At 35.8% G+C, this 26,234-nt stretch overlaps 1 protein-coding gene across 1 annotated transcript in view; it reads left to right on the top strand.

The window, feature by feature from the left end:
- Positions 1–26,234, top strand: part of TRPM3 (transient receptor potential cation channel subfamily M member 3) — a 260,190-nt gene that overhangs the window by 112,963 nt on the left and 120,993 nt on the right. The window contains exons 2-4 of the mRNA XM_041422181.1: positions 15,687–15,766; positions 16,453–16,657; positions 24,774–24,987. Coding sequence (XP_041278115.1) covers positions 15,687–15,766; positions 16,453–16,657; positions 24,774–24,987 — 499 coding nt within the window. The remainder of the gene's footprint in view (positions 1–15,686; positions 15,767–16,452; positions 16,658–24,773; positions 24,988–26,234) is intronic.

Genomic DNA, 26,234 nt, shown 5'->3' with positions numbered 1-26,234 from the left:
GTTTCAAAACATACTACACCTAGAGCCATGATGCTGAATTACTGGTTCACTGATGGTGAATTACTGAGTTTAATCTTGCATGTTTCCTTTGCTATGAAGTCTTTGAAAATTATAACATGCAGATCAGTAATTAAAGAATGGGAGGCTTGCAAGAGGTTGCACATACTGCAGATGTGCAGATGCTTACTGCAGATGAGTGATTTGCCCTCTAGTAACATTCAAGTGTGAACACAGAGAACAGGAGATCTGTATCAGATCTCTGCCAGATTTGTGGTTGTAATGAGAAGTTTTCAATTCATGGAAATGGAAATCGGCCACCTTCACCAGCATCATCCCCACAATCAGCTCCCAGTGTCTCCAAGAGCTGGAGGAGCAGAGAAAACCCAGCCCAGTTATGCTCCTTCCTCAGATCTCCTTCCTTGACGACACTGTTGATTTGGGGTTACTGACCTGACATGCCTGTTCTAATGCAGAGATCTGTGCCCTTGGAGCCGCAACCTTCCCAAACCATCAATGAGTTCTTGTGTTTGTGCATATTTATGAACAGACAACTGCACTTTAAATCCTCAGAGATGAAGGGTTTGTGTTATTATTTTTCTTCTGAAAATATGCAAAATTGCTGTGGAAACATAAAAGAAAAAGAGAATAATATTCCTGGTTGTGTTGCACTGCAGTCCTTTGGATTGCTAAAATATCAGGCTTCCCTCTACATCAGTAACCACTCTGGCTTGACTTGTCACTTCTGTCTGCAGACTTTTCAAGCAGATGTGGCTGATTTGAGCCTCGTTCCTGCTGTGAATCTGTAAATTCTGCAGGCTAGATAAGATGAACTCATTTTTAGTTGTCATATCTCCTGTTACAGACCCTCTTCTGGAGATGAAGTAGCAGACAGATTAGTGCTGTTAATGACACTTCAATCCATGTGTGTTGCCTGGCAAGTCCCAAGGGAGTGACATTAGAAAGCACTACATGCAATAAATGATGTCTGATATATAATGTATTTCCAGCATTGACATAAAAGCAGAGAAGTTCAGGGCCAAATTTGTCTCTGCATTTCAGTGAGGCTATACCACTGATTACTATGACTTTGATTGTCAGAAGCAATGGTAAAGTTTGGCCAACTGCAATCCTCATGTAATACTTTTCAAAAGATGAAACTAAAATTTGGGTTCTCCTGTGAAATCCACTTAAGTCATGTCTACTGCAGTATTTCTTTCCCGTATCTGTCTAAAAATAGTATAAAAGATCAATAATTTCACTGTAACCTTTTTATTGCTACTTCCAGATTTACTTTTGGTATGAAGTGTCTCGTTTATGAAATTAGAAACTGTTCTTAGAGTATTAATGTCTAAACTTGGAAACCTATCTTGCCATAACAAGTTTACTTGTTTAGAGTTGTTTTGAAGAGGGTAAACAAAACATAGGTTGACAACAGCAGTAGTAGCTAATTAAGCATATTTATTAATTTTTTTTTCTTTGAAGCTGGTACTGAGCATCTTTCACACTTAGCAGCTCCTTGGGATCCTGTGGCCAGGGTGTTCTTGCAGGCTGTACCTGTGGAACTCAGCCACCACAGCAGCCTCTTACCTCCCTGCACACCTGGTCAGGGCTCTGTGCTAGACAGCAACCAGAGGAATCCCTGCACAACCCTGAGCTGAGCCTTTCCTCACTGCCCCTTGGAGCTCAGCAGGAACTATTCTGCTTGGCAAAAATAGGAGCTGTTTTATTATCACAACTCTCATAGAAGCAGAGGTGTTTTTCCAGGTGTTTTTGATATAGTTGCTTTTGGTAAGTTATTTTCTTTTATTTAGTCCTCTTTTCCAAATCTTACTAAGAATTATTTTTTTTTCTTTATGCAAGAATTCCTAGTGTACAAACAGTGCAGTAAAATTAATATGACCTATTACATTTAATTAAATTTTAAGTTATCATTTGTTGAGGAGTCAACAGGTAAAATTAATGAAGCAGACATCTTCATTTAGAATCTAAAATTTTCTAAATAAGCTTTTAATAAATTGGGCTTGGGTGAGCCACCAATATTCTTTAACGAGCAACTGACATTCTATAAGTTTTTACAATCCCTCCTAATATGCTGGTCAACTGAAAATAAGATTATCACATTAAAAAGCTATTCAGAGGAACACCTAGGGAAACAGTCTTAGGGAAACAAACTTAAAATAAGAATTATAAATGTTCCATAACTTTTTTTTTCTGATTTTTTTTTTTATCAGAAAGGGGAAACAGTGACAGATTTTGGTCATACATTTAGTAAGGTGTTCTTGATGGTGGTCTTTATTTATTCATTTTAAAAATTAAACTATCCAAGAGAGGGTTTTTAGGACCAACATAGTTTGTAAGTTTGCTGAACCAGAGGTACCTCTGTAAATTAGAAAACTGCCAGCTTAAAATACATAAGGTAAAAGCCCTATAATAATGTCACTCTTAGTAGACCAATGGAAAAGGTATTTATTTCACTCAATGTTATTTTCTTGCATGAGAGAGCAAAAATTAAAGCAACTAATCCACTTCACTGAACAACATTTAGAAGAACTTGGAGGCTTCAATTAACCACTGTTTAATAAAAGTACTAATCTCTATTAAATTAAATCCTTCACGGGTTCACTTTGAAACAATGCATAAGCAGTAATCAGAAAGTCCTGATACAGGAGCCTGCTGGGGCATATAGCAGGAATGTGCCATGTAATCAAATTCTAGAAGATTTAAACAACAAAATACAAGAAAAAAGGAGAAATTTCTTAAGCCTTTTTAAAGTAAAAAGGGTTGGTATTGTTTTCTTCCTTATCACTAGATTTTAATATTTAACATAACAAAAAAACCCAAAAAAGTATTACATTAAAGCCTTTATTTCAAAGTCAAGTCAAAACAAGAGAGTCATTGAAAACTACTTATATGCTCTCCTCGTAAAAGACTTCCATCATAAAACTTTGCAAATAATAAGACCTGCTTCTTAACTGGTTTTTTTCTCCTTACCTGTACTATGAGAATTCATTAAAATCAGAAACTCTAATTAATCTCAAATTACATGTTTCATTCCTTCCAGAATCCTCTAGAACATTGCAAGCTGCATTCAAGATAGAGCACTGAAGAGCAGCAGGGATTTTTATCCTCAGTCACATGTGTTTGAATAACCTTGTAGAGTTCAAGTTGCTATAAGCCCGGCATGGTCGTTAACAGACAATATTTGATTGGCATTAATTTAAAGAAAGGCCCATACCACCTTGCTTTCCGAAGTGTTTCCATCTCAAGGAAAAAGATTCTTCTGACATGCTTGTATTCTGATTTCTGTCGCTGGAAATCTCAGAGTAAGTCTCACAGAATAGCAAAGTAAAAAATAGCAAAAAACCCCACAAAACAAACAACCAAAACAAAACAAATCAAATCTAACCCCCAAAAAAACAAACAAACAAAAAACCCCAAAACAACAAAACAAAATACACCTCAGTGAAATAACTCCCAAAAAAACCCCAAATGAATTGCCTATTATAAGATTTTATATCAGTCACTTTGTGTCTAGGAATTAAATTCCGACTCTGTTACTAGTGGATGAGCATAATGGCAATTTTGGCAGTCTTGTCTAACCCTTCAGCAACCCCCACCACCTTTCATGAGGTGACAGGTTGGAAGTTGCACTGCCATGCCAGTGGTATTAACATTTTACACGACATGATCTAAGCCATCGTAGATCAGCTAAGCTCTCTTTCTCTTGTATAACTTTCCAAGTAGGAAGAGTCAGCTGTGACTACCTAGACGGTCCAGCTGACTCAGAAGCCACACCAATGCCTATTTTCTTAGGCCCATAGCTTGCAGTGAGGTCAAGAATGGTTTAAGGAAGTCATTTGGCTTTTCTGAGAGAGACAGAAGATGGACTGACTAGCCCGCAGAAAATATTTCCATACTTCATAAAAAGTTGTTCCACAAAATCCATCTATTCACATGAAAATATTTTACTGCATTTTGGAGGAAAAAACCGGAAGATCTACCAAAAAGTAGTGACAGTCTTCTTCCTGCCGTCATGTTCAAATGCCTTCACAGTGGCTTTCCTGTGGTGCTACAAAAGTAATCTTAATCCTCTTCAGGTTGTATCATCAATCAGTAGCCTTTACCGTGACTATTAATCGCAAAATTTTATGGAGAAAGAGAAAATGGTGTTGAGTCCCACCGACTGGGGATATTGGATGATAGATGTTTACAACAATTTTTGCCTTTGATTCTGAGTCCTTTTCCAAGGCTTCAACAAGATTATTCTTGCTTCTTTTTTACTTCTACGTTGGTGTAGTGGGGATCCTCCACTTCAGTTGTGTTTTGTGCTTATGCATATATAGATACAGTTGCAGGAGTTATTGCATATAAGGAATATTACATGCCAAAGAATTCTTTTTTTTTTTTCTGTTGCTGTTCTTACCATTTCTGGCAGCTAGTTAACAAAACTAGGACAAAAAATTACCTGTTGTGGCTAAAAGCACAAGAAACTATGGCAGCAATGTGACAGCCTGGGGCTTGTTTTCCTCATTGTTTGGCTCCAGTCCTTCAAATTTTCCACAGTCATGAAACTGGGTATTGCCCAAAAACAAGAATTTGCAGAATCTGAGATTTAATGAGGCCCACCCAGGTTCACTATAAAATTCTAATCCTAATATTAATTCAAGGATTAGAATGAAACTGTAGGACTGTTTTAATAATCACAACCAGGACAGGCCAAGAAGACCTTTCAGAAAACCTTTCAAACATCAAACAAAGCTTATTCTATACATTAAAACAGAATGGAAAATCCACTGAAATATTTTCTATTATCTATAATATAGGTTGTAATCATGTGTTGATACACAGCATGGTTAATATGATTAAACTTTGATATAGATCACCTTCAAAGTAATTTCTTATGCAAGAATTTAAAATTAAAATCCTGCTTGAGATTTTGTATCATGTCTTTTCCTCACGGAATTCTGCAGATTTAACCAAGTTTAAAACTTACTGAAACAGAAATACTAGCTGATCCTTTTTGCAACATTCCTTTTAAGGTAAGACCCTCTGTTCAGATCAAACAAGAAACGTGAAATGTACCTATATAATTTATATTTCCAGTGACTTTCTTATTTTCTTAGTCTGAGATTTAATAAGAATTTATGTCTCAAAGCTATTCTTTTTCTTATAATTTGACCCTGGAGAAAAGTAATGAAACTTTATAAATTCTTATTTGGTGATTGCCACTTCAGTATTAAAAAATACTATTTGTTTACTTTTGCTTAAGCTATATGGGTAGAAATAAACCTCAGAAGAAAACAGGAATAATGAATTTATGTGTGCAGAAAGAAAAAAATATGATAAGACTAATCCATCTTAGAAAAATGGGTGTGCTTATACAGTCATACTTGAGTCATAGAACATTGGAATAACTTGCGTTGAATGTAACTTACAAGATTTTACTTCCTTTTCCAATTAAGGAAGTGCATACTGCAGAACAACCTATGAAATTGCACAGTCCATAGGGAAAATCACAAATAATTATTGTACACAGGGAGCTAATGGCAAAAAAATACTTTGCCTCTTGCACCTCTTTAAAATCGGGCTCAAAGTGTGATAGATTTCTGTACTTTTTCATTTTATCTCTCAGCAATTCTCCTCTTTTCAGGAACTTATAGGGCTCTTGGATCAGGCAGTCTGACTGCTTCCATCTCAGAGGGATAAGAGTTGACAGCAGTAGTCACAGTGGTCTTTGTTTCTCATTTGAAGTTGAATCAGACTGATGATGAAGAGAAGGAAAAAGCGAAGTTGCACTGCCAAGGGGAGTAAAGGAGCAATGCTCAGCGCTAGAGCATCAACCTGGATCAAAAATACTGTAGTGCAGTAGACAAAGGCCTGTAAATTTTCTTGTGTAGTTGTGATTCTAACTGAGAAATACTAGCAAGACAAGGAAAACCCTTGACATAAAAAAAAGTAATTTTTTGTCTCTTGAAGCTGACAGGTATGTGCATGACACAGAATTATTATGGGCAGAATATGATCAAAAAGCAATAAATATGTTGCTAGTTTTCTCATGAGTAATTTTTACATGGACACAGCAATGTAGGTTAAAAAATAGTATCAAATCTAAGACCTTTTTTCAAAAAACAACTGACTTACATAATGCTATAAACATTTGGTCATAAGTATAGAATCTTTTTAGTGCTACAGTGGTCTAAGTGTTTCAGTTTTGCTGAAATATGACATTTTAAATATGCTGCCTCCATGATCACACAATTGCACACTCTTCCCTCCCAACAGCATTGTAGGTTTAAAGCGGAATCAAAATCCATATAAAGAGTTTCTCGTACTATTCATAACAGCTGAACCAGGCTTTATCTGACAGTGTTTCAAATTGATCATTCATTCCCATTGCTTCAGAAATGCTCTTATTCTCTAGGTATTTTGAACTTCATGGTTCACAGCTATGTGAATTTGCTATGGACAATAGAATGAAACCGTCTTTTTGTATGAAAAAGGTATCAATATATTATTATTATATTCATGATTAAATTAGGAATCTAATAATCAGATTATACTTTAGTTTTGTTTTTCTTATTTATTTATTTATTTATTCATGAACTAAAACATTGTATTAGGTAGACAGTTGAACCGTGGATAATATTTTTCAGGAAAATCAAATATTACAAGTCTCCAGGACTTAACAGGGGAGAAAATGCTCATTATACAGCTAAGCCTAGATTATAATAACTCTGAAATAATGCCAAAATCACTAGGAAATAAAATACTATAATGCCAAGCTTCATGGGAGTTTTTCTAGGTGAAATTTAACATACTGCAGGGAACAAGTTTCCTTTCTCAAAAACAAATTTATGAGAGATTTGCTGTGTGTTTGCTAATGCAACTGGCAACAAGATTTTTTTAATGATTTTTTTTTTTTCTTTTGGTTTCTGCCTTACCCCTGCCCAAAATCAGAGGTCACTAAGGGTTGTGTGGCAGCAGTTCTGTCAAGCAGCTCTGGACCCTCTCTGATATTTTCCTTCACATTGTGTCAGACAAGGCAGAGAAGGAAGTTCTGCAGTGGAAGGAGAGGAGCAGCTGTTCAAGCAGCTGTGTGGAAGGATCCTTATGAGGATTCAGAATGAGGTTTGAGGGAAAGAGTTTCTGTATTCCTGGCTTCAGGAGCTATTACAGATGCTGGAGGGCTGTTCCCTCTTCCCCTGTTCAGTGATGCTTTTGCCTTCTTCCTGAGGTGCATCAGCTCTTTTTGTTTTGACCATGTGTGAGCAGGTACAGACCACAAATTGAAAATAAAGCATTTACTTCATATTAAGTATCATATTTCTGAATGGTTTTCCATTCATGATTTGTGCTACTGTCAGATATGATTTGAATGTAAACTCTCAAACCTAAAAACTTGTCTGTACTTCCTCCATTCAACATCCTGTTTGGTGAAAGACAGCTGGTTTAGTAGAAGTCAAAATATCCATTTTGATAATGTGCTGGAAATGTTTCCTTATATTACAACAGTATCAAAATTTGCTAAGGTTTTACTTAGTTTTGTTTCAAGTGATAAATCACTGGCATCTTTTGTTAAATATTTCTGTGTAATATTTAAGAGCTAGCTAAAGTAATGCATTTATTTTCAGTTCATATGTTACTGAAATCAAAGGTCACACTGGATCATATAACAAAAAACGACATCTGAAGCAAATTTTGAAGCTGTTGTTTATAATGAAAATTTGAATGTCAACTGAGAGAGAAATACTGTAACTTAATTCAGAATATGTCCACCATCTCTTGAAAAGAACATATATAAACCAGCTAACATTAAAAATACTCTTGTCAATGCCACCATTTGACTATTGAAATCTAAACAACACATGAGGCTTGGCACATGCCAAAAACATATCTCTCTATTATTTGATGTTCCTTAGGGCATAATTCAGTAAAATCTGATGCTTAAAATACTGGGGAAAGAAAAATAAGAAACAGAGGTTGTAGGACAGAAAATGAAATAGCTGCATCTATGCAGGATTTGTGCAATTTAGTACTCATGTTTTGTATTATAAAGATGGCAAGAATGGTCCAGGAGTCTTCCAACACAGTTGGCACAACTGATGAATGTGACACAGAGGTAATTACAAGAATAGCTGAGAGATGTGGCTGAAGTTTTACCACAGTCAGAAGACAGCAGACGTGATGTGCCTAGGAGGTGGTGAAACCATGGCCGCAACCAAGGCTTATCACAAAGGGTGCCTGTGGGACTCCATTATTCAGGGGGCTCAAGAGGGACTTGGGAGTAAACACAGCATGTTAAATAAGATGAAATGTGAACAGGGGCATAAAATTGGTTCAGTTGAATGTTTAGGCTTGGGAACATCTGGAATCCTCATTTGTACAGGCCCTTTCATTCAGCTATGTACAATTTAATTTTAATTCCTTCAGCAGCTCAGCACCCACACAGTGGCTAACAAAACCACCTCAATCTAATGAAAAGCAGGCAATGTTATAGCTGTCATACATTTATGAGGTAGAATGACTAGTTCAGTCCAGAATTAGATTCAGTGCATAACTCCTACATATGCATTTTAACCTCATGATTTTTATTAGACAGCATGAGACCTTGCTTAATGTGAAAGGTATTTTCTTTCCTTAGTTTGAAGAGATAGGAATAATGTTGTACTCTTTTAGAAGCCAGAAACAAGCTTAGTAGTTTAAAAGATAAATAATCTACCAGCACTGAGTGGCAGAATAATATTTCCTGTGTATTTTGCTTCCTAGTCATGTATTTGCAGCTACAGACTTGTATGATATAATTTTTATTATGATTTTTAAGCTGCATTTGACAAAAACTAGAACTTCGGATAGGTTTATTACTGCTTTGTAATAACGATTTTATTAAAACAGCTTGATTTTTATAGCTGTTATTCACCATTAATATTGTAAATTCTTTACTACACTTAGGGGAAGTATTGGGGTTTAGTTAGATTCTCCTGTGAAACTATACCACAGTGCTCGGTTGTGATGGGCAAGAAAACAAAATCAATCTTCTATCAGAGTTACTAGGCAAGAAATAGATACCAAACTACTGAACATCATCTTGCCACTATACCAATCTGTGGTCAGTCCACCATTGGTGCACAGTTCTGATTCCTCCCAGAAGAAGAATCAAGTTGAAAAAGGTTTGGAGAGAGGCAGCAAGGATGATAAAAGGTAATAAATGGCTTCTGTGTGAAGGGGATACTTGATAAATTACTAATCTGGGAAAAAAAAAATACTTCAGAAAGCATCTTGAAAACCATGATAGGTATGAAGAGGATGGATCAGAGATGAGTGTTCACTGCCTCTCTCTGCAATGGGAAAGTATGAGGAGTCACATTCAAAACAAACCGGAGGAAGTGTTTCCCTCTGCAGCAAGGAGAAAGAGATAAAGATGCTGAAAGCTTGGAAGAAATCATCAGGCAAGTTGGTAGGAGAAATACCATGAAGGGTAACAAAGCATGTAGAAATCACAACTATGCAGGAAGTCCATAAGCAGAAGAAAATTGTTAGCTGAGAAACTTCTAGGGGAAAGCATTATACACATTTGATGTGCTTTCCCTTTCTTATAGCCCCTATTCATGACACTGGTAAAGTGCAAACAGAGGTCTGGATAAACCTATCATTTGATCAAGTAAGGCTTTCTTATTAGAAAGGGTTTATTTACTTATTTAAAGAACTTAAACTCACAGCAGTTCTGGTGAAATCATAAATATGTATCTGAAGAAACCTCATTAATTAAGTTGCTAGGGTTCATTCTTCCTTTCATATGGTAAAACTCATAAGAAGAAAACACTTTTTGAAAGTGGTCTTTACATTATATGCTTCATTTTAATTATATTTTCTTTAAAATTTTCCCCTTACACTTCTACAGATCTTAAGGAAGCTAGTAGGAAACTGAATGTCTACATAAATTTTGGATTTAATAATTCTCCCTAGTTCTTTTTAAAATATCTTTAAGCTTTCAGCCAAATTGTCATAGCATGGATAATAATGACATATGCTTGTTCCATGTCATGTCTATATAAAGCATAAATGCACATTTCCACAGTAGTGTTAGCAGAGATGTAACATTTTCATTTTTGTGTCCTTGAAGTAAGAAAACTGTCAGCTATAATTACTAAAATCATTAACCATTGAATGAAAAGCTCCTAATTATTTTTACATTACTCTATTTATTCTAAGTACAGTATAAAAACTACATGCAGTAAACAGTGTTAGGAGATAATTTTTGTAACATACTGTAACAGTAAATGACTGTATTCTATGCCCTCCTGTGTACTATACTGTATACAACTTGATTTTCAAGACAGTTCAGCATTGTTTTTGTAGCAGCTCTGATGATAAAGTGCTTGAGAAGCTTGTTAGAAAAAGAACAAAGTACAGCTCTACTCAGTAAAGGTCGGATTGTCAGCCTCTAAGATGATACTAGGAATAAATTTCTGTTAGAAAATTAAATCTTTTGGGACAGCCCAATGATTCCTGAGTTGATGTTCAGACAGGTAAATTCCTAATGCTTCAAGAATGAAACAAAAGTGCTTATAGTGCTTATAATTGCACAGTGTTGAAATAAGGCTTAGAAATTTGTCCCAAGCACACCTTGTAATAAGGTTAAACTGAAGCATTGCCCTCCTTTGTACTAATACAGCTCTAGAAATTTACAGGTACAGGGTTGTTATTCAGAGACAGTAGAATTTTCCCATTTGGTTAAGGAATACTAATCACATCAGTTTGCAATAGCATTGATGCCACTCCGTCACCATATCCTCCTCTAATCCTCTCTGTAATTTGCTTCAGTAATACTCCGTTGCCCATCCAGCTTTTCTGTCCCCCTGTAAAGCAGAGAAAGGCTTCAAGCACCTCTCTTTCCCCAGTGAAACCTGTCTTTAAGTATTTGCCCTCACCTCCCATGAGCAACCAGTACTGAGTTCATTGCTAACTGCTTTTTAATACCTTGTTTCATGAACAGTGAGGTGGGTGGAAGATTTTGTCATTAAATGGGCAGCATCCACCTCTGAAAGCACTATTTTGCAGTTGTAGAATATTGAAAGAAACACCTGTCTCTCTGTACTGGTTCTTTCTTTATTACTCCTCAAAAAATAAAAATGCATATGGCGTTGGTAGTTTCATTGCCACACAGCCCTAAGTTTATGCACCTTTAAATGAGCAAAGATAGTTGCAATAACCTTAGCATGAGTTGTATATGACAACTCTGAAGTCCCTACCTGTAAAACGTCCTAGTGCCACTGGGTGATGTGGGAATTAACATAACCATTATTTCTTTTGTTGATTTCTTAAGACAAAAGATGTGGCTTTTGCTCCATGTTACTCTGCAAGCTGAAACCTGAAACCAGGATCAATCTCCAGAATTTTGTCAGGTTCAAAAACTGAAGTTTCACTTTAAAATCAGTTGAGATTTTTAACCAGTTATCTCAGTCATGAGATCTTTCCTTTCTTTGCCTCACTCTTTCTCCCTCCTCTCAACCAAACTCCCTAGTGTTAAAAACCAAGCTGTCTTTACCTGCTGACTCCCCATCATATTCTTTACCTCACTGAACTGTTTACTAGTTTTCTTCCTGGCTCCAACTTTGCCTTTGTCCATCTCCACAGACCATCTTTGGTCCAATCCCACATTTAAGAGATCTGACAAGATAAGCACACAATCTCTGGTTCAGAAATCTCACAGGTCACAGGTTTGCTGGAAAAGTGTGTGTGTGTGTGTATGTACATTCTTAATATATACATTAATATTTACAAAATACATGTATGTATTTTACCAAAAAACTTAGGAAACCAAGAGACAAAAGCAATCTCATGGATTAGCCAGCCTAGCAGAAACTTCTCCACATGTGTGATGGTCTAAGAAGTTTAAAAGTTAATGCATATTCTCAGCCTTGCCCATTCTGGGCCCATCAGGGCTAATGTACATGCAGAACAGTTTTGTGCTTGTGTATTTGTCATTACCTAGGGTGGACAGAATATTTTTCATGCATTATATGCACCCTTAATGATAAGGAAAGGAAGGGATGTAGGCATATGTAGAAGTAGAGAGGAGCTAATGCAAACATAGTGGTAGGGGTTAAGAGTCAAAATAGTTTATGTGTTGAAAACTTCTGAAGTAACTAACTAAACCTATGTTATTGCTAGGTACTAAAACAAAAATTAATTAATATGAAAAGGTTGTTCATCCATGTTAATATCAAGAGGGCACTGTAAAGAAGTAGTCCCCAGATTTGTAAATATTCAACTTTTGGTTAAAGTTACCAGCTTTTAATTATGATGAAAACAATGCAGCTGCTTGTTTCTGAAGGACAAAGTTTTGGTTATGAAAAGTTATATGCACTACAGTACAGCAGTTTTGGTGGGAAACAGTAAAAAAACCCCAGTTCCTTTGGAAAAATGCTATTGTTGATTATTTGCAATATATTTCAACTGTGTATAGATTTCTCACAGTTGCCCAATAAACACACTGCTTTCATTCTTTGGAGCTTAACAGTTTCTCCTGTGTTCTCAACCTCTTTCCAGCTTAGTACAGTGTTTCTTTTGATGGATTGGTTTTCCTGAGTCAAACTTAAGAACTCAGAGTGTCTTATCACACTTTGACCAGCTCACTTTCTCAGGGGCAAAGAAGAGAGCAGACAAAAAGCCCATCAAGGCTTGTGCCAGTTAAATCCAAGCTCTCAAGGGATTTGTTTTTCTTTTGGTGTCAGATTAGATGTTCAAACCAAGCGGTGTTGCGGGGCCATGGGTGAGTGCCCACTGAACCCTTAACAAGGCTAATCCCACAGCAGCACATTCCAAGCAGCTAATGGGTGCGAGGGCTTTGCTGGCTCCCACGTCGCTGCGCCGCGGGCAGAGCCAGCGCCTTGCGCGGGGCCAGGCACAAACGTGTTATTCGCAATGACCAGCCGCGGAGAGACGTGGGCAGCAGGCTTTGCTCTGGGACAGCCTTAATGCCAGGCCTGGTACTCAGGTAAAGAAAAGAGAGAAAGAAAGTGTTCTTGGTGGGATTTTGCAGCAAGGGTGATAAAGAGAGAGATTTACCCAGAGTTAAACTATGAATAAACTGAATTCAAGTATGGCGTGTAGTTTATGAATTCACTGTGGACTTTTGAATTGTCTCATTAACCATTATTGAAGAGGCATTTGAAGAGAAAGAGAAGATAAGCTTCTTCCTCCACTAGTCTTGAAAATCTTCACTGTAGTCTTCTAAACTTTTTATTTCTTTACTAATTTGCATTATAAGTAAGATTTTAATGCAGACAGTTTAATTATGAATATGTTGATTTACTGAAGTTATTCTGTTACAAAGACTCTACAACATGTAGCATAATTTATTATATCTCTGAGTTTTATAGTTCATTGCAAATTTTGTCTTTTGCAGAAAGATAACAGTCGTGGCACAGTGCAACCAAATGCTTTCTTTTAAATTTTGAAGGACAAGGAATTAGAGGATTAGTAAATCACATATTTTGTCATCACAATTCTGCCAGATAGGAGAGTACAATGTTTGAGATCCAAAAGCTGGAAAGTATCCTTTCCTGATGTGAATAAAGGAGATTTTGAACCCAACTATTATTTTTACAATATTACCTTTAAAGAAGTGTGATGAAAATTCAAATACAAATTATTATTTTTGTTATTAATTTTTTTAAATGTAGCTGTGTTTCTTTTCCAATTGCAAAAACAATATGAGAAAGAGTAGGAAAACAAATTTTAAATGTCAGTTTCTTCGGTATTGAAAGCTTGCTTTTGTGCCCAGTGAAAAAAATTCAGTGATGTACCTGTTATGGCACCTTTTTGTACTGGAACTTGAGATAAATTTAGCTAGTGACCACCTTTAGAAAAGACACATTTGTTCTATGTAGCCAGGAAATTCACCATGGTAAATTGTTTGCAGAAAAGGATGAAAATAGTAATATATTTAGTAAAGGATATTTAGAAGTTATAATAAATTAAATCTCAAGGTAGTCTCTCTTAGGTGTCTTATTACTCTTTTAACTTTCAGAGTTTCTATTTAACTATACTTTGTTCAAACAAAACGTATCTTGCCCAACCTTCTATAATACATTAACCTTCTGTTTGCTACCATGAAAAAAACCAGTCAAATACAGTTTTATCTGACTTTTTTTTTTCCTGATTGTAAAAGTGATGCTAGATATCTGCCATTCCTACAAAATATTAAGTCCAGCAGATTTTTCAAATAACAATGCATGGAGGCTACAGATAAAATATTGTTAAATAGCACCAGTAACCACCAGATCCAGCAAGGAATTATTTTCTCTGTAAAATCAGAAGAATAAATTCTATATACTGGGACTAGTAAGTAGTAGACATAGCTAGAAATTTTTGTGATGTTATTTTATATTTTGTGCTAGTGACATTCACCAACTCCAAGAAATTTCTTTAGTTCACAGTAATTTTCACATGTTTCAGAAGCAGAGGGTTCTGGTTTTAAACATGTAAAACAGGATACAGATTGAGTTGACAAGAAGGTAACATTAGACAGTGATGTAACATTAGTTATTGAAAGTAATATATAGATATTACTTATATATCCTTGCATAGTAAAAAGTAACATTAATTAGTTGCACAGGCAGTTTCAAAAGTTGTCCTGTCATAGAGGTAAAATGCTCATATTTCCTTTAAATTGTTTAAAGTTCATTTCACATTACTTTATTCTCACATAATTCTGTCATAGTCCATAGTTTATAGTTCTGTTTATGCTGTGTAGTTAAATGGGTAATTTTATTATTTAAATGTATTAAGCTAATCTGTTTTAAATGAATTTTCAACGGAAAGCTTCAACTCATCTTATTAAATTAAATAATAGAGTTCTATGTTTGTGAATGTTTTAGAGAGCTTGCCAGAACTCATATTATATGGAGTGAGAATTTCCTATATAATTAAAAATATTTCAGAACTCTGAAATTCTCTCCTTTCTTGTTTTGTATTTGTTCTTCTCTTTTCCCTTTTTCTTTCCTACCCATCTCTCTGTTTGAAACGACTTCTTGTGCATCTGACAATAAAACTATGTTGCAGGAAATTTCCTGCTTTTGTATGAATATGTGATGGAAGATCTTGAGTGTTATGAACAACCATAGCTACAATTTTAGAGGCTACCCGCCAATCATCTGACTCAATGTATTAAAATTTTTGTGTCTTGTTTCAGAAACAGATCTTCTTAATTTTTTTTTTTTTTAATTAAGATGTCCACATAGAAACTGTAGTTTCTGCCTCTGTGTTAAACAGCACTCTCAGTGCTTGTGTAAAAATGTTTCAGGTAATTTTGTTGGTTTGGTTGTAAGTTTTTTTAATTAGAGCTGTCTTAGTTGTATCAATGATAGGGAAACAGAAGTGTTTTTTCTGCCATGCAGAAAGGTTTAGAGTTCGAGTTAATGCTTCTCCAGAGATTTCTTCCTCTGTTAGGAGAATAGCAAAGAGGTAATCCAGCTAGTGAACAAGAAAAATATTAAAATCTTGTATTGGGTGCTTAGCTCTAGAAGGTAAACATAGTTCTAATGGAGTATTTGCCCTCTACAAAATATGCTCTGCTTCTCTCAAGAATCAGTGAAATTTCCTCTTCTGTTTGAAGTTTAACTACAGTTGTACTATAAGTTGTATATCATAAGAGCTCAAGGCATTTCCTTTCTCTTTTTTAGGCGCAGAAATCATGGATAGAAAGAGCATTTTACAAGAGAGAATGTGTTCATATCATACCCAGCACCAAAGACCCCCATAGGTAATTGCATGTTACTTGTACGAAAAATGAAAGTTGGTTACAAAAACTCTCTATATATATGTATGCATAGAATGGATCCGCATATAAATATTTTGCAAACTTATTTGTTCAGAAGGAGGTTGAATTACATCTGGAGTGATGGATTCCTATAGGAACTATTTGTTTACATTTCAAACCTTATTTCATAGGAAAAAAGATAAATCAAGGGTGGGTCAGCATCTGTGTTTAACTTCCTTATCTTCTTAGCTCAATATTCAGTGCAGTGAATATTTACCTAAATTGGATGCATGACACACAACACTGTGTGTTGTAGCAAATAGATGCATTAAACTAGCAATTTAAAATTTGTGCTAATCCATGCAAAAGCTGATTACTTATCCTTATGTTACTTGAAGAAAAGAGAAGATCTTTAATTTCATTTTGTACACATTTAGAACAAAGCATGATTTTTTTGAAATGCAGGAGAGTCCAAGTAAACAAGACTCAGGGAAAAAAAGCTAATATATATATATGTATATGTATATATATTTATATATGTGTGTATATACTCTGTTGCTTCCATACATAAAGGCTTCAGGAAAGGTATCAGCAGAGCTGAAAAGGGGTTGGGTTGTTTTTGTAGTTTGTTTCCCTGTTGAGTTTATACACGCGCGTGACTCGGGTTTTCCGTTTGTTTAATGTCATAGGTGTTGCTGTGGGCGTCTAACAGGTCAACACATTGGACAGCCTCCAAGCGCCTCCGTTACTCAGAATGAGAAAAACGAAACCAGGCTTGCTCGCAATGACATCCAGTCGGAGAAGTGGTCCATCAGCAAGCACACGCAGCTCAGCCCGACAGACGCTTTTGGAACCATCGAGTTCCAAGGAGGAGGCCACTCCAATAAAGCCATGGTAACCATGTTTTTCTCTTAGATAAATAATGCTGCTAGCTAAAAGTAAGTGTTCACAAAGAATGGACCAGATTTTCTTAACTTCTGCTAAAGTGTTATTGAGTGTACAACCGGAATGTATGTTTTTCTGTATCACGTGCCAAAGAGTGTGTGAACAAAATTAACTGTAAAAGCTGGAGTGCAGTGTAAGAGGAGCTGCCTTTATGAAGGCTGAAGGCACATTAATGTGCTGCTGTCTTAGTTTTATTCCAATGGTTACTCATAACTCTTTTTCTGAAGAATTTTAGAATTCAACTATGATTTTCCATTGCTGGCTGTGTCTGAAAAGCTGACAGATTTTAAACATACCAAATTCCCTTTAATATTCCTCCAGACGTGTATAGGAAGATAGACCAGTTAGACTTACATTTCATATTTCAGTGCAATGAGAGGCCCCAGGAAGTGTCTAATCTAGGAACTACAATATCCCTTGATCAAGAAATTACACCTTCCCTGTGGAGTGGTACCGAAGTGCATTGGTCTGAGGGCTTTGCTCCACTAAGTGGGAGAAACATTTCCAGTACACACACTAACCAGTGAGTGTATTTCTGCTATGTAATAGTACATGAAAGGACCAATCTCTCTGACTTTATCTAAACTGCAGAACCTGGATCTTTGGGAATGACAGAAGAGTATGTGCCTAGCATTTCATGGCCAATACACTGCTCTGGCAGTGAGGGTAGAAGTTGAATTCTTGGGCACTTTGCAGAATAACCTGCCCAGCAATCCAGTACTATTTTCTGTGCATGAATTCTTCCCAACAGATGACTCAGATCTGTTATAAAAAAGAAAGACTAGAGACAGTGAAAATCTCAGGCACTATGCTAGTGTGGGCAAAGTATTTTCCTCAAATGTGTACAGACATGCTGGAGTTGGAGTGACTTCTCAAGTGGATGGTTTGTTTGTGCAGATAGATTGCTTATTTGATAGAAACTAGAAAATACTGCTGAACCAAGAAACAGAAAATAAGGTAATTTCTCTGTGAGTATCACAGACATCATGTGTTCAGTTGATAACCAATCACCTAAAAAACTGCAAGGTCAGAGGTCCAAAGATACAGTAATGAATGTTATTAACCGTATATGGATTCTTTGCATTGGATCAGTTTTATGAGAAGATATAACAGCTTTTTCAGTGATGTCCTTGAAGATTGCTATAAAGCAATAAACAACCCTGCCCAGACAAAAGTAGTCTTGAGGAGCCAAGAAATGATAAAGGTTTTAGGGAAGTAGTTGACACCAATTCTCTTAGAGGATTTCTCATCTTTGCTGGGATTCTGATGCCCTGGCATAGTGCCGGAAGAGACAGGACACACTCTAAGATTCATGCTGTGTGCTCAAGGTACAACTGAAGTGCAACTGTGGAGATAAAACTGGAAGTCAGCATAAAGGGAAGAAAAACATTGTCACAGAGTGCAGTCAGGAGTGAAACCAGGAACAATTTAGAAAAAAGGAAAAAAAGAGAACAGAAAAAGGGACTTAAACTCTCAGAAAACTAAATAGCAAGTTAAAACTTAGGGATAAAGACAATGCATTTATTGCTGGAAACTCTCCAGATGTATTTTGTTGGACGAGAATCAAGAAGCTGTACATGCCATCTATTTGTAATCATTAAACCCCACCCAAAACATGGGAATAAAACAAATTCTCTAGTCTTCAAAACAAAACAAACTATAAAATCTCCAAAAATTTGATTATTCCACTGATGGCAAAAGTGCTTCAAATTAAACAATCCAGTAAATATCTCTTGAATAAGCTTTGTGATTGCTTACCACCAGTGAGAAAAATGTCTTTAACAAGACCAAAACACAAATAAGGAGGCTTGAGTAACAATTTAAATGGAAATGGATAAAAGAATTTTATTATAATGTGTTTGCCACAGAAGCAGCATGAAGATGTCGTTGTGTTCACATTTACATACCCAAACATTATTTTAGGGTTAGATTATGGTCAAAAAGTTGCCTAACTAGTTGTTGCAGTTTTCTTAATGAAAGTTAAACTCCTACCTTTGCATTTACTGGGTGCTAGGATTTTTCCATAATAAAATAATAAAATTTAACAAATAATAAAATTTAACAAATCCAAAGGTTTCTGTGGAAACCAAGAATTTGCTCAATCAAAGGAACCCACCAACTTTTTCAGCAGAGGGAAAAAGGAGACTTAGTCATAAAACAAGGCTTGAAAAAAAAGGAGCAAGTACCTAGTAGCTCTTGGAAATATTCGTGTCCAGCTGTACATTCTCAAACCCAAACATAGAGAAGCTGATCAGTGTGGATAAGGGAAGAAAGATAAAGGGGAGAAAACATGTAAATGTATTCCTTTCTAAAAATGTGTTAGTAATTTTCGAGGTACTGGCTACCAAATAATGCTATAGTATGCAAGCTGGTTTTTGCTGGCAATCATGGTAGATTCATATTGTACCTATTGGCTAATAAAATAACCTTATAAAGCAGCAAGATTTGCCAAGCTGACCAAATCAAGGAAAACCTCAGGGGAAAAAAATTTGTGTTAAATTTTCCACCTATTCCCTACTTTATTTCCTGAAGTGGATGCCCTTACGTGAAAATTACTAAACAAGGGAAACAGAGAACTGAGCAGTATTTTTTTTGGTCTGTGTGAACAGCAAAATTGTTACATTGTTCTGAATTGGACTTCAAAGAATTAGGTGGACTTTGTTAATAGGAACCATAACCTTAGATTTATAATTGGGAAAACAGAAGTCAATTAATGGAGCAGACTAGTTCAATGTAAAACTGACAGATAATTATTTTCTCAATTTGAAGTAACAGAATTAGATGTTAATACAAAATATATAGTAAGTGTAATTATACTTCCCATGATATAATATTATATCAGTTGCCATGAGGCAACAAACAAACAGATCTTTAGCTGTGGAAATGAAAAGGATACTGAATTTCTAACAAAACACGCAGATTTGGACCAAAACAGCAAAGATACAGGTTTACATAGTGTAAATAGAACTGACTGGGCCATTAATTCCATTTCCACAGCCACATGGAACAAAAATTCCCAAACAGCATGACTTTTGCTAATGCCACAGAGCTGTTAAAGTATCTTCAGCACAGCTGTATTATCCTCCTTAAATCAGTCATAATAGTTTAATATTTTAAGACAAATAGCTTAATATTTTGTGCAGGTATTATATAGAAACACATAGCTGAGATTGGATAACACTGGTTAACAAAATCAGTTACTAAAAAGGCCCTTCCTTCAGTTTCATGCAGCCACAGATGATCCTGCAACAAGACTGTAGTATTTAGATCTCTGTCAATCTCATAATGTCTTTACAAGTGACTCATCTCATTAATATGTAAGAAATGTAATTAACGATTTTGCTTGTCTGCAATTATTTTAGTTTCGTAGCAGATTTTCAAATTTAACAACTGTGAAAAGATGTGAGAGGCATGTGGTTGTGCATAAATTTTATTAATAGGTTTTGCAAATAAAATTGAGAAAAATACAAGAAAACTAATAAAATATAATCTGCTTATGCTAGTTGGCTCTTTGCAGTTTAAGAAGTAACACACTTATCCAACTTTATACAAGCATTGTATTAAATTAAAAAGCAATTATCAAACTCATGTGAGTGATTCCATTCCAATTAAGAGCAACATTCAGAAAAATTTGAAAATGTGTTCTGTTCATCAGTGTACCCATTAAGACAATCTTTCTGAGATGCTCTGTGCACTGCAATTTTGAGCAAACTAAACCCGTTTTTTTAATACACTATCTACCTTCAGACACATCCACACACCCCCCCTTAATGTTCTCTCATTAACTGGTGAGCCTGGATTGTCTATAAACTTCTTTAAAGGATTGCTCTTTGCAGAACTAAAATTTCTTTCATCATGGTTTTTCAGGGTTAAATGGAAGATAGCTGTTTGAAAAGCCTTTGGTGAGTTAAATAGATTCCTCCTCACTGAAGGCATTTCAATGATGCATTTCATATGCAGAGTAAAATCCTAAAATAAGTTTGCAGCTGCAAAAGAAAGGAAGTTTACTTCAGTGTTATCTGCTTAAGTTTTCTAATGGTATAAGGAAACATGAAAGAACATCACTAGAATTCCAATGAACATTAACAGTTACTTAGATAAAGTTGCTAATATTCAGATCCTTAAAACTTTATTATTTGGAAGTCAGTCACAGGAAAAGGTATTTTTCTTGGTTTAAAATACATCGAGTTTTATAAAAACTGTATAAAAAGGGTGCCAAAATTCATCAGGGCTTTTGAGAGGAAAAAAAAGAGAATAATATAAATAATCATATAACTTGCATAAACCATGAAAAGACAGCAAACATTGTTTCTGTTATAGGAAATTACTTCTTAAAAAAATATTTGCAGAATTTAAAAGATGGTGTTTTACATGGAGAAAAAGGGGAAATAACACAGAAAAACCTTTATCCAAAGGCTATTTAAATCTTTAAATTGACGAGGGTCCTCTCACTGATTGTTTAGTGGAACTTGGATTAGGCCTTAAAGTGCTAAGAAGAAATAACTTAATAACTTCTACAGAACCCATCTGGTTTCAGTCTAAGTAGCAGAGTAGCAGGGTTTTTGTTTAATTCAGTGAGAACTACATTTAGGGAGAACTTCTTTTTTTTTTTTTTTTTTTTTTTTTTTTTTTTTTTTTTTTTGAGGATCACACTTTTGGAGCAACCAGTCTTTAATCTGAACACATATCTGTAGTGATAGAAACTTACATAACTTACCAAAAAGAAACACAGGAGCAATATTAGAATGCAGATCACAAAATATTGTCTGAATAGATTTACTTTCAGGTATGCAACAAAATTTTGAGTCTAATTTATTCACTGACGTTCTCATCCCTGATGCTCTGCAATCATTCACCAAGTAATTTAATGAGACAGCTGTGCTTAAGCAGCAGAGTAGTAATAGTAGTAATTCTATTTCTCAGGAACTTTGACTTTTGCCCTAGGGCACTGGAGTCAAACTTGGAAGTGTCTGGCTCTTTGACTCGTGGTGGGCATAGGTATGTTTTAGAGAACACTTGACAAAAAAAGTGAAACAACAAATGCACTCTTGCTGACCACCACTGTGCTGGTCTGGGATGAAATGGGCGTTGCAGCTCGAGCTTGGTGTTTTGTCCTTTCATGTCTTGTGTTGATGCCAGTCAGGTCAATCTGTAGGTTTTGTGATTCAGAACTGTACTTTTGCTTCCTAATTCCCCTGCTTTGCCAACACATAAAAACTGAATTCTTACATCCTATCCATATACTTCTCCCATAAAGAAAGGGTAAATAATTTCCCATTAGAACTGGTAATTTTTACAGCTGACAGATACCCCAGGCATGGAAATTCATAGCACAACAGCATAGCGGTTTGGCTTAGATTCAAATTTTGTATCTACCTCCAGAAGCTATAGCAAGAGAATTCAGAAACAAAATAAATACTCATTAATATTCTAAGCAAAAACTGATAGGGATAAATATTCTATTACAAGATTGGAAGACATGAGTTTTGTTACAGGCTAAAGTGGACTTAAAGGTGTGTTTTATAACTTAATGTAAACTTTTAAAAATAAGATAGAAGAATTCTCTTTTAGTTACTAGATAACATATTAAGTAAAGGCAAAAGAGTAAATTCAAGTATGCCAAACAAAAAATTGCTTCTTGAAGAGTAAAAATTATTCAGATAGCCATAAAAATTGACTGCTATGCACAAAAGAAAAATCATGTTTGGCATCCTTGCCAAAAGCTTCTAAACTACTAAATCTTACCTCACTTGATTTAAGTTTTAATTTACATGAAAGAACCTTAAATATTTATTTTTCCTTAAATTTCCACTTTGTAAAGTAAAGTTATACTGAGTATAAAGGGGGTTTTCAAGCAGTATAAAAAACAAGCAGTTGCTCCCAATATAAGTTGTCTTCATTTCAAATAAATGCAAGAAAATACTTCTTTCTTAATCACTTTATAGATTTATATTTATTGGAATTCAGAGGAGTATATGTATAAGGAGAGTATAAGGAGAGTAATACATAGACTTAAGAAGGTAGGGACAGTGAAATCACACATTCTTAGGTATTTTTAAAAAAATCTAAAGAATAAAAAACTGAAGAAAAAAGTAGTCACTGTCCAGATTAGATAATACACATCTGATGCCATTTGTGCCTTCATCTTAGCAACATCCCAGATGATGCCATTACATGTTTTCAACGTATTTGTATGGTAATTGCCAGTTGAATTAAGGTGAATTGAATTCACCTTAATTATCTTCTGAAGACTTGCAATCTGTCTTCACCACAAAGCAGAGTAAGGTACCAGTGATTCCAAACCAAAAACTCCATCGTTTGACCAACAGAGTTTTTATTTGGGTCCTATGAAGGATGTTGTCTGTGAATGCCTCCAGGTACCCTTTGCAGCCTCAGATCTCCCTTAAGACATGGAAAAGGGGAAAAGGATCATTCTCCTTATACCCCCTCTGGTATGTTAAAACTGACAACCCTCAAAACCCAATTTAAAAACTTTTAATGTCTCAGTCTAGTCAGTGGGATCAGGTGCCGTGCCAGTCAATTTCCAGTGTGAGATTTTATCTCACACTGGAAATTGACTGAGTAGCTACTGAGGAAGCAGTTCATCTGCATTAATGAACTTGACAGATACGAAAACTGTGTTTTTTATGTCCAGTAGCTGTTGTGGATTTGCCTGGCTGCTGCAGAGAGCATTACTGATGCACTGGACTGAACGTGCATTCCCAAATTCTTGCTCAGCTTTCGGTTTGGTTGTGCCCCCCCAAACTAATTGTGCAAAGAGGTTGTGCTTCCAGAAGTCTTAGCAGTAGGTGTTTACTGTGCAACAACCCATTCTTGCAAAAAATCCTGTTTATTAGCACTTTCCTCTGGAAAATGTCAAGTCCTTATTTCTTACTCAACTAGAAAGGAATCCACTTTATTATGGTTTTTATTATTGTTTTTATTGCTAAAAAATAACAAACTTTTGGCAAGAAATACTGATTAGACATGTCAAAATAGGACAAAATTATTACATAATATGTAGGGATATTATACTACCTGGCACTTTACAAGAAACAAATTAGGACTAGCTATTCTTCAGACTGAAGGCTAAGACATGCACCTGATGCCTGTGCTGACAACCCATCAAGGGAAAGACTGCTGAAGTTTCTCTACAGATTGATTCAATCAGAATTTTGACAGATGAGTGAGTGCTTTCTGCAATCTATTTTATTTCCTTAAGAGGGTCCTTCCAGATCTTACCAGCTATAGAAAGAATTTTTTCTTGTTTTTGCTATGTAGCTAGAAATCAGAAAATGATCACATGCCCTGTCACAGGTTTTGTGATACAGAAAGAGTAGGAGAAAGGCTTGTAACAGAGAGAGACAGGTATTTGTATGACATGGTAGTGCTGTAAGAACTTTGAATGCAGTTGCTATCTTTGAGCACAGACAGATAGGTATGATCTCCCTTGGCACAAATTGCTGCATGCATAGCACAGAATGGCCAGCAACTGGGAATGCATTAATTTATTTCACAGCCCTTTTAGGATCTAGAATTTTCTATGGCAAAATCATGAAATTGTATGTAGTTAGCATTCTTTCATCTGGAAAGTAACAGTTTGGTAATTTTGCTCAGTTTAAACCTATGTGTGCTTGAAGAACTGGGTTTTTATCTGTTATTTCATACCTTTTGAGGGTTTGACTTTGGTAATTTGAAAATGAGGTACAAGTAAATACACAGTTGTGTCCTTGACTATCTAGGTCACCTTTGGCAGACCTCTTGCATTTTTGTTCCAGTTTTTGCATTTACAAATTGTAGATATTAATCTTTCAAGCATTGCTAAGGATTTTGAGACAATTAATTTCTTAATTTCTTAAATAAAGAAAATTGCCCAGCCTGTGAAGTGCAAGTCTTCCATTATTCCTAGTTTCTCAACTAGGAAAGTAATCATCAGGTTAGCAAATAGTTACTGGTTTTGTCATTAAAAAAGTGATCTATTGGGCACAGATAATATACATTAGAAACCAGTGGGTATAACCAATCTTCTTTTCCCTACTCTCTCCTGTTGCCCTTGTTTCTGCAGTATGTACGTGTGTCTTTTGACACAAAGCCTGACCTTCTTCTGCATCTGATGACCAAAGAGTGGCAACTTGAGCTCCCCAAACTTCTCATCTCCGTGCACGGGGGCCTTCAGAATTTCGAACTTCAGCCAAAACTCAAACAAGTCTTTGGAAAAGGACTTATTAAGGCTGCAATGACAACTGGAGCCTGGATATTCACTGGAGGAGTAAACACAGGTAACAGCAACTTTGAAATAAAAGCACAGTGGCTTCTAGGACACTTCATCACAAAAAAAAACAGGGGGAGGGGGGGAATGAGAAATTATGAGATTATAAAGCCATTCTATCTTTTATTTTATTAATCATTTCTGTGCTATGTGAAAATCAGAAAATGAGAATTTCATACCAACCTGACAGCTGGTATGAAACAGAATAAAAGGTTTGCCAAAGTATGAGAAGCACACTTTGGAGCTGGAAATAAAACCTCCTGCAAAGCAATTCTATTAGTATATCACTAAGGAAGACTTCTATAGGATCAGCTGTAAGCTGCAGGGAAGGACTACTAGTCAAAGAAGTCCAACCCTTATTACACAAGACTGAAAACACTTTAATCCAGAAAAGACATTCATTGTATTTAATCAGGTGACCCAAAGTATTAAAGGAAAAAATTTCTGGTTTTTGGATATGGTGGGAAACTTCTTCCTTACTCGTAGAGAGCTCAACCTAATTTTTTGCTATTACATTTTCATCAAGAGCGATATCTGCTATTTCTAGTCAAAGAGCATCTGGGATACACCAAACAGGTGTCCTAGGGACCCAAGACACCAGCTGGCCCAACTCTGCCAGCAGACAGCATGTACACTTTGGGAATAAGCTGCGAAATGTACGTCCCTAGACAGAAAATTCTGGCATTGACATCTCAGTTACCCTCCCTGAAGGAGACAGAAAGGGAGAGAGATGCAGGGAAAGGTCAAAAAAGTTCTGCTACAGAGAATTACAAAAAGTTCTGAGCTAGAACATAAACTTGTAAATTCTTATGTCATTCTCATTTGCTGCAGTAACAAAGCTATAATTTTTTATTTTAGTAAGAGTGTATCTTACTGTCTCTAGAAAACGATGTAATCATTCTATCATGTGTTAATTTTAGTGCATGTTGGATCAACTCCTACATGATGGAATATAAATGCTTAATAGGAGTCTTGGACTTGGTTTTCAGAGCACATCAGATTTAAAACAGTACTCAGCTTTATCACAGCAGCAATGCAAGTAGCACAGAATCATATAATATGTTTAGTTGTAAGCAACCGGCAAGGATCAAAGAGTCCAGCTCCTGGCCCTGCACAGGACAGCCCCAGGAATCACAGACACCACGTGTCTGTGAGTGTTGTCCAAAGACTTTTTGAACTCTGGCAGGCTTGATGCCTGAAGAAAACAAAGACACATAGCTTTTGGAGTGTTAGAAAATAGACACAAATGTAATATGC

Source organism: Onychostruthus taczanowskii, unplaced genomic scaffold, assembly GCF_017590055.1.
Source record: "Onychostruthus taczanowskii isolate IOZ18803 unplaced genomic scaffold, ASM1759005v1 scaffold72, whole genome shotgun sequence".
NCBI lineage: Eukaryota > Metazoa > Chordata > Aves > Passeriformes > Passeridae > Onychostruthus > Onychostruthus taczanowskii.
The sequence above is the reverse complement of the archived record's forward strand: the minus strand, read 5'-3'. Positions and strand labels throughout refer to the sequence as shown.